The sequence below is a fragment of the Erpetoichthys calabaricus genome, chromosome 3, assembly GCF_900747795.2.
Source record: "Erpetoichthys calabaricus chromosome 3, fErpCal1.3, whole genome shotgun sequence".
In the NCBI taxonomy this organism is placed as follows: domain Eukaryota; kingdom Metazoa; phylum Chordata; class Cladistia; order Polypteriformes; family Polypteridae; genus Erpetoichthys; species Erpetoichthys calabaricus.
In genome coordinates, this window is record NC_041396.2 from 240,587,260 (window position 1) to 240,597,296 (window position 10,037).

Here is a 10,037-nt window from a genome sequence, read left to right on the forward strand (position 1 = left end):
TCTGCAGCTGCTGGAGGGAGCAACTGGTAAAAGGCTCTACTGTGAATTTAAAATTCCTTCTGACCCAGAAGTGCTTCCCAGTTACATATGACATGAAAGCAGAGGAGGACAACACTTGCCTGGAGAGAAGAACAAGGTGGGAGGAGAAAAGAAAGGATTCATTGTTGGTCTTTTGTGTACTGTCAACATCAACTGGAGTTCTTTGATTTGTATAGAGGGTACTGTGCCAAATAAAAGGCCTATTATAGACACAACTGCTGTCTTGGTCATATTTGCCTAAGGCTTGGGATGCATAATGCTCCTTTCAAACATAATGAATTTAATTAAGGGTTATGGGGGCCTAGAGCCTAACCTGAAAGCATTAACTGCAATGCAGGAAGTGAATATGAATGATGCTTCAACAGCTTTACTACATGGTTTTGTTCTCTCCATGGGCCTCTAGTTCGTTTTAGAGTAATGATACCATATTTTTTAAACCATTATGGAAGCCATTCCTTCCTGTCTTGGTTTTTGTCTTCAATTTCAAGTTCACTGCCTTCTTGCATGCTTTTCGGATTTTGTCTTTGTAGTAATTGAGAAACCTCCACTTGTGCTCTGTTTGTATTTGTTTCTGTTCAATTGTGTAATAAAGTGGTTAACTTCTTCCTTGGCTTTATGCTGGTTCCTCTTTATATTTCTTCTCATCCTAATCTGCACCACTAATTCATGCTGCCAATGAAGCATGGCATGGGATCTTTGTGGTCCTTGAAGTTGCTCTCTTCCAAGGAATGACTGGTTGATGTAAGTCAACACTTCAATTGCAAAGAATCACAGAATTCCTTCATTAATCTGGATCAATGAATCACACTGATCCTGAACTGGGGGGACATCTTAGCAAATCTTATCTGGTTTCATATTCTGCAGAGCAATTCTGAAATTTAAATCAGAATTTATAGCACTGTAACTTAAATCCAGCTTTATTGAGGGTAGTGCTAGGGCCTGATAGGGCTTTTTAAAAACAGATGCTGTTTTCTTTATTTATAGTGCTCCCACTATTAATTTTTTTGGCAAGTTGTCACATTTTGTGGTTAACAATAGTGTTAAGATTTAACGGTGTATGTGCCCAAAACAAGAAGTTTGACTGCATTATTATACCATTGCTCGTGTACTGAAGTGTCAGCAGGGCCCCGTCAGATCTGAACACTAGCGTGGAGAGTTGCTCGTGTTCTGAAGAGTCTATAGCTACCGGTGGAAGCTGCCGCCGTGCTTTTAGTGGCATTACACATACAGGTATATTTTGTCAGCATGCCTGTGTCGATCAAACACAGGAAGTTCTGCAGTCTACTTGTGACTTTGCGCTGCAGGAAGATAAGCGAATAAATCAAGATAAGCAGGTAAATAACATTCGATGTGGCTTTTATATAAGTAACATATAAATATATTTTTATATAAAGACCATCACAAAATGTAATCACAAATAGAACTTTGCAGGATACCTTGGTGAGCTCAGCATGCCTTGCTCATCCTCATCTGAGTTCATCTCTGTTATACCACGTGTTTATTTCAAAACAGCAGTATCAGATCGGAGGGAGCGTGAATGTGACTGAGAGAATAAAACTGAATAAAAAAAAACGCTAACCTTTACAAGTACCATACATTTACACCAGCTGTTGCAGACTCAAATCAAATGTATGTTTTTATTGTATAATAGTAACAATAAGAGTAGCTCACAGCTCAAAATATTACTTCTGGAAAACAGCCAGGATTGAACCCTGATTTACCCTAACCCGATTTTTTTTTCTTTGGTTATATTCTTGAATAAAAGCACACTTGTTTTTGTTATACGCGTACCTTTTGTGAAAGTGTTTATTTGATATTTGGACTTCAGTCTTCACACATTATACAATTCATGTCAAAATTTTGTTAGTAGTACTAAAACATGAAAAAAGTTTGTGTTTTAGATATATGTTCAACATTTCTTGCATTTCGCATATTTCCTTTCATCCTGAACTTTCACAGATCATTGTAGACACGGAACACACATGAAATGCAATATGTTCCAAATAACAATATATATATTTTTTTTACCCTATACAATTCCAGGCACATCACACCGGGATAAACAAGGCTTTAGCTGGGAGAACTTTTTGCTTCAGATGAGCTCCGGCAGTGGTGGGGGTGTGATGGTAGTTTGCTTGCTGCTTGAGCTGACTGACACATTTACAACACAAAAGACACTGATGGTAGAGGTGCGAAGGGATTTAAGGTGGGCCAGGATTACAAGTTTTTTCGTAGGCTTCAGGTATTCTAGTATTAAATATCAGATTTGCTATGCAAGATCTAAAAACAATATATTTGCTAAGATGTCCTCTTGGTTCAGGATCAGTGTGATTCATTGACCCTGATGAATGAAGAAATTCTGTGTTTCCTCTCAATTCAAGTGTTGACTTGCACCAACCAGTCATTCCTTGGAAGAGAATGACTTCGAGGAGCACAAAGATCCCATGCTTTGCTTCACTGCTAGCATGAATTAGAGGTGCAGATTAGGATGAGAACAAATATAAATTATAGCCTGTGTAAAGCCAGGCAAGAAGTAAACCACTTTATTACATAATTGAAGAAAAACAAATACAAACAGAGCACAAGTAGAGGTTTCTCAATTACTCCACAAAGGCAAAATACAAAAAGAAAGCAAGAAAACAGTAAACTCTAAACTAAAAAAAAAACCAAGACAGGAATAAATAGCTTCCATAATGGTTTAAAAAAGATGGTGTCATAGCCCTAAACCAAACCGGAGTCCCATGGAGAGCATAACAATGTGTAAGAAAAACATTTGAGGCATCTTCCATATTACATTCCTGCATTGAATTTGATGCTTTCAGGCTAGGATCTGGGTTCCAGTAACCCTTAATGAAATTCATTATACTTTGAAAGTACTGTAATCAACATTACAGCATTATTCACCACAAAACCCAGACACAACTGACCAGAAAACCAGTTGTAGCCCAAAAAGGCCTTTACTTGGCACAGTACCTTTTATACAGGTCAAAGTACTGCAGCTGATGCTGCCAATACACAAAAGACCAGCAATAAATCCTTCAGCAGCTGTAGAGGACCCTAACAGGCCATTAACTAAATTCTAAGAATTACATTTCAGGGCTTCTGTTTCTGGAGATGAGGCTATATAAAGTATAATAAACTGATGTTGTCTGATATCCAGGGTTCAAATTTATACAATCTGCACATGCACAAAAAGAGGCTTGAAATATGCATATGCAACTCTCCACAGAAATGCTGGGATTTATGAAAGAAAACGTTAAGGGCAAATGAATGTATATTTTCTGGCAACACTGACCCATATGTACTTAAATTGTTGGAGAAACTGGGAAATGATGACACCTTCGATGAAGTACGGTGATGAAGCCAAACGAGTCCAAGATGATTCACACACATAATGAATCACATCAGTGAGCCATTATTAAAATGTACATCAACTTGACAAACATATTACATCTCAGAAGTGATAATCATGATGTGCAGACTCTATTTTAGTTCTCTTTAAAGAGGACCAATTCTGAATATTTGCACTGAAGAACTTTTTTGACCTGTTGTCACTTATCAGGGAACTGGCTAATAGGTCAGCAAAATTTTAGCGAAGCTTCACTCTATCATGCCTGCTGTGCTGTAAGCCATTAACTGACCAACGAGGCTCTACATTCAGTTTTCATTTGGTATGGGTGTGCATACCTAAAACATAACAGGTTCTTACCAATATAAAAAGGGGATTTGTAGCAGTGTCTGGATCTTCAAACATAATCTGATCACTTTGCTGCACTTATAATTAATAAGGGCATTTTGAAAGAATGAAGCTGCGTTTAGACAAACATTGTGGATTGGTGGCCTTGGTCAACCTATTATTAATTTATTTTAAGGCAAAGTAGGCATGGCAGATGACTTGTTGATGGTGCTGTACATGGTGGCTGGCTTGTTGACTGGGTCGCTGGCTGAACACCCAGTTTTTCATATGGGCTATACTATTCACTGTAATGGCAATCATGTCATTATACATTCCAGGTGATAATGGGTACCCACTAAGATGCTGGTGCTTTACGCCTTTCCAATGCCCAGAGCGCAGAGGAGACGCATAACAATACCACACATGCTCTTGGCACAATCAGCTGAGGAGTGCAGCCTGATGCATCAAGACAGAGAAACTGCTCTATCAGCACTACAAGGTTGATAGGAAGAGTCCATGAATCATTGTTTCAGGGTGGCAACTGGGAGGTTAGGGGCGTGTTTGTGTATGCACATTTACAAGATGATTTGCAATTTATTTACACCAGATCTGATAAATAACTTTTTTTTTTGCAATATTCATTTACCTGTTTTTTACAATGAGACCCTTGGTGTGAGTGCCATTTATATGGTGTTTGACATTCTTACTCTTTCTACATAGATCCTTCACTGTTAATTCTGGTTTTATTTAGTACTACAAGTCGGGTTGATAAGTGATTTTAAGTTGGTCAAGGTGAGGAAGCGTAACTGTGCCCTGTGCTGCTGACATATCTTGTCAGAGATGGTTTAGGTTTTGTACCCAGTGTGCCATGACAAGCTTCAGCCCGTGTATTAGAGTAACCAATTTTGGCAAACAAATGAGTGATTGGTTCCTGCTGTTGTATAAGGCTACAGATACCCACCACCCTAAATTTATATTAATAATTTATATTCCTGAAGCCTACGAAAAAATCCTGGCCCACCTTAAACCCCTTCACACCTCTACATCAGCAGCTTTTGTTTTGTAAATGTGTCAATCACCACAAGCAGCAAGCAGCCTACTGTCCCATCCCCCACCTTGATGAAGCTCAACTCTCCCAGCTCAAGCCAAGGCTCCTTATCTTTGTGTGAGGTTCCTCGAGTTGTATTGGGTAAAAAAATACATCATATCGTTATTTGGAATACATATATTTTATGTGTGTTCTGTGTCTACAAAGATCTGGATAAGTGTAGGATGAAATGCAAGAAATGCTGAACACAAACCTAAAGCAGAAACTTTTTCCATGTTATACTAATAATGACGAGAAGTGTATAAAGTGTGAAGACTTTATTTGATATTTGGACTAAAGTCTTCACACATTATACACTTCTCTCCATTATTAGTATAACATGGAAAAGATTTATGCTTTAGGTATGTGTTCAGCATTTCTTGCATTTCTTGATCTTTGTAGACACGGAACACACAGGAAATGCATGTGTTCCAAATAACAATATACTGTATTATTGACCCTATACAACTCCAGAAACCTCACAAGCAGTTAAGGAGCCTTGGCTTGAGCTGGGAGAACTTTTTGCCTGCGAGCTGAGCTCCAGCAAGGCAGGGGATGGGACAGAAGGCTGCTTGCTGCTTGTGCTGATAGACGCATTTACAAAACAAAAGCCACTGATGTAGAGGTCTGAAGAGATTTAAGGTGGCCTGGGATTAAGAGTTTTTCGTAGACTTCAGGAATTATAGTGTTAAAAGGATTGATGCATGGATAAATTAATTAATTAATTAAAAAATAATTAATTTGGTTTTGTGTTGGACAAGGGTCCAACATTGTGCCTTGCAACCCTGTAATAAAATTTCACATTGAAAAAAAAATCATAAATGCACTGAGGGATGGATTTTTTGGAAATGTCTACACTTAAAGTGCAAACTGCATTTCAAAGGACTTAAACATGACTTTTTAAATAATAATTCCTTTGTAAGTAATATGTTTAGGATGTCATATTAATAATCAACTCTACTTGTAAAGCTATGCTTGCTGACATATTTAACATATTGAATTGAAATAAAAAAGCACAGAAAATGGATGCATGGATGAAAAGTTAAATACAGATATAATAATTTATATTATCAGCAGAAGCACTATTCTCTGTTAAACACTTAGCACTTTCTGTTCTATATTCAGTCAGTCATTTTCCAACCCACTACATCCTAACACAGGGTCACGGGGGTCTGCTGGAGCCAGTCCCAGCCAGCACAGGGTGCAAGGCAGGAGCAAACCCGGGCAGGGTGCCAGCCTACCACAGGGCACACACACACACACACACCCACACACCAAGCACACACTAGGGACAGTTTAGGATCGCCAATGCACCTAGCCTGCATGTCTTTGGACTGTGGGAGGAAACCGAAGCACCCGAATGAAACCCACGCAGACACAGGGAGAACATGCAAACTCCATGCAGGGAGGACCCGGGAAGTAAACCCAGGTCTCCGTCTGTTTTGTATTGATATTTTAAAAAATTATTGTATATTGTTGTTGACAAAACCATTACAGTATGACATAAAAAGTAGTACTGTACTGAAAAACATTATTTTCAATGAAGATCTGATGCAATATTACTTGAAGTATTTAAATCAGAACTACACTTTATTATACCAAAACTTACTGACAGTGCTTTTGACATTAGCATACAAATTCAAATGAAATATAATAAATACAGCTTTTTATATACATATCGTATTCATTTATTACATAAAAAAACATTTTATTATTGTTTATTTTGTAAAAGACGGCAAACACAAAATGTAAACATAGTGAACATAAAAATGACAAAAACAGTCAACTTTATTACCTCCATCCATGCATTACCTAAACCGCCTTAATTCAATCCTCAGGGTGCCAAAGTCCATCCCAGCAACATTGTGCATGCAGAATCCAGCTGTGCCCATGGTACCTGTACTTAGCAGGACCCACTTATTCACATATCCACAGGTCCAATTTATTGTCACCATTTTACTTGCACATTTTTAGGAATGTGGGAAGAAAAGCCTCAGAAACACAGGGAGAAGGTGCAAACTCCACATAGACAACAATCAGATGCTGAACCTGTAAATTGCCAGCACTAAACACTGTACCACCATCTAGCCTTCTGTTTTTCTTTCTAAAACCTAAAGTTGTATGTAAATTCATTCAAAACTGTTATAAGAATATTACTGACATTGTTTGTAGAAAATCTTTTCTAAAAAGAACATGAATTTGCATATATCTAAAAGTGGCAGTTTTTCTGCTGAACCTACAACACTCAGTGATTTTCCTTGGAGTTTTCTCTTATTCTTTAATACATAGTTGTTTCTTTCTTTTTTTTACAATCTGCATAGTTATTACTTAACAGCTATACATATGGTTTCTGTTTATTTTTGTGCTTTACTGTGGTCCTCAAATGCTGAAGTCTTAAGTAAATAAGTAATATTTAGATAATTAATGCAGTTTCAGTTCATTTGAAGGACCCTAACCAATTCAGTAAAATGTCCCTGTAAACTATAATACAGATTGTTCTCTGCCTACTTGATCTTTACATCAGTAGTCAATATTGATACGTCTCTTATTTCACTGTTTTTCTTCAAACAAGATAAGCTCACGTAGGTACACTATTGTAAAATTGTGGAGCTTACTAAATACTAAAATGACAACTGCAGCAAAGTAAAACGTTGGTACAGCTGAGTTGTGCTGCTGTCCCACACCTCCAGCAGACTGGGTTGTAAAGCTGGCCAATTAGCTGTCTGGTGGAGCGCAAATGGTCTTCCCATATCTATGTATGTATGCTCTTTTTTCCTTCTCTTATATTTCAGAAACATGCATGTCAGGTTAACTGGGGACTCTAAAGCCTTGTCTCCCTATGACTTTGTACATTAGAGTGCCCTTTTAAACACTGGAATACTCACAAAGGCTCCTGCTGTGCACAACAATGCTGCTGGGGTATTCTTTTGCTTTTTATAAAAACTATTAATCATGTGTCTATAAAATATTTTTTTACAACATATGTGAATTAAATTCTTCTATGACTTTACTCTGAATAAAGCTGCACTGAGCAAGAATTACATTCATATATTTTACCTAATATAATTAATTTTAGTGCTTTTCTAAACCATTTATAAAAAAATGCATAGATGAAAGGATTAAAGGCTGAATTTGTGTAGGAAAACCAGAAAACAAATTCCAAAAGCAATGAAGGGATTGAAAAATTAATAATAGGGTTAATAATATAGCAGAAAATTGAAGGTGACCAGCAAGAAAAAAAAACTCCAACAATGATTGCCAGAGTTTTTGCCGCCTTTGTTTCTCTCTTCCTTGAGTCTTCATTTCTGTGTTCACTTGTTTGTCGTAAAGATTTGGCCTGCTTTGATGCTACCATGTAAATCTTCACATAGATTCCAATCATAATAGATCCAGGAATATAAAAGGAAATTACTGAGGAAATAGTACTTGAGACTTCATTCAGAATACCAGTGCAACTTCCTACACAATACTTGTAATTGTTTCCATCAAGTATACTCTCTTTAGACTTTATATTGAGATCTATGAAAATCATCCCAAATCCATAAACAGCTGCTAGAGACCAGCAAATGAAAATCATCTTTTTTATAAGAGTTACTGTAAATTTGGACTTATAATTAAAAGGATGGCAAATTGCATAATAGCGATCAATAGAAATGAAGAAAAGATGCAAAATAGAAGTTATGCAAAGCAAGAGGTCTATAGTGCTATGCAATATACAGAACATATCCCCAAAATACCAACATTTTTCAACAGTTCTGATCGCACTTGGTGGCATTACAAGTCCACCCAGAAGAAAGTCAGCAACTGCTAAAGAAAGCGTTAGAAAGTTTGTTGGTGTATGAAGCTGCTTGAAATGAGCGATAGCAATGATGACCAAACTGTTCCCAGACACAGTGAAGAGAATTACTGTGCATAATGCTAAATATATAGGAATACGCAAGCTTAATGAGTAGGTTTGTCTGAGACATGAGTTTTGTGTTGATCTGAAACATAAATGGCTATTATTTAAACCTGCACTTTGATTCATATTGATGAGTCACATTCAGGAATGTAATGCACTTGATTTGCTCCTTGCTGGGAAAAAATAAAATGTCATACCATAGCATCAGTATTTCAAATAGGACAACAGATTACAATGAAAACCTAACCTTGCACATTTTTATATTAAGGTTTTTAAGATATAACTAATAACACATGTTAAATACTAGTAAACTATATATGTTTGCTTTAAAAATACATGACTTAGTATTTAGAATACAGTTCCCACACAATAGCATATAGACTTTCTGCACACACTTACCAAGGTATCCTAAGTTTGGATGTGATGTGATTTTAGTCACATTACTTGTTAGCTTTATATATTCTGTAACCATCCAATTAAACACCTCTGCGACTTTTATTATTTCAGGCCAAGAAATCTCATTGCCTATGGAATATTCCCATAATAATTTATTTTCCCTGAAGTCACACACACACACAATTCTAATGAATGATTGCAGTGGAAAACATTTCAAAACAACTTATCTAAAAAATTTGAAGGTTTTTCATTTCTTAGCTAAATTGTAACCAATGACACTTAGTAGAATAGTAAGCACAGCACAATCACAGCCACATTTTCAATGTATATTGTGATGCATGAGTCACTGTCTTGCACCCGAAAGAAGATGCTGAGTCCAGCTTCAAGAAAACCAACTTTATTCCAATCCAAACAAGAACAGTTATGGTCTTCATTCAGATGGGAGCTACCAGTTTATTACACACAGACACAGCAGGTTAGTGGTCAGGTTAGACATTTCCCTGATTCAACCATCAGCCGGCACGTTACGTAGCGAGGCTGGAAGCCTGCGGATGCCTCAGTGACAGACAAGCAAACCCTGCCGCATTGACAGAGATTTGGTGCACCGCGCAGCTGGGGGAGTTTCAAGGTCTCAAAACCCTCACAATATATATACAGTATTTATAGTGAATTCTATAGTCATTCCTACACTCAGATCACTGCACAAATGACAAAGCACTACTAAACATCAGTATTTATTAAAAAATAAAGCAAACAAAGGAGGGAAAATACAAGAACTAGGTACAAAATCACAAGATAAACAAACACCTGCTGCTTTTCTAGGCCTGTCGTAAAAAACATTTGCACCCCAGTTCACAGGCTTACATAAATGTACTGAAACAATCCTTTTTTCTCTCACTTCATATACCCCTCTCTCTTTCACTCTTTTCATGTCTCTC

The 10,037-nt window shown here is 37.1% G+C and overlaps 1 protein-coding gene across 1 annotated transcript; it reads right to left on the reverse strand.

Moving 5' to 3' along the window:
• Positions 1-7,809: 7,809 nt before the first annotated feature.
• On the reverse strand, positions 7,810-8,829 carry LOC114649505 (trace amine-associated receptor 1-like). The gene has a single exon (XM_028798996.2). It carries the CDS (start codon positions 8,827-8,829, stop codon positions 7,810-7,812), a length of 1,020 nt encoding a protein of 339 aa, XP_028654829.2.
• Between the last annotated feature and the right edge of the window lie 1,208 nt (positions 8,830-10,037).

Bases quoted from the DNA above. Each gene is read 5' to 3' on its own strand.
- LOC114649505 (XM_028798996.2), bottom strand. From the start codon at position 8,829: ATGAATCAAAGTGCAGGTTTAAATAATAGCCATTTATGTTTCAGATCA.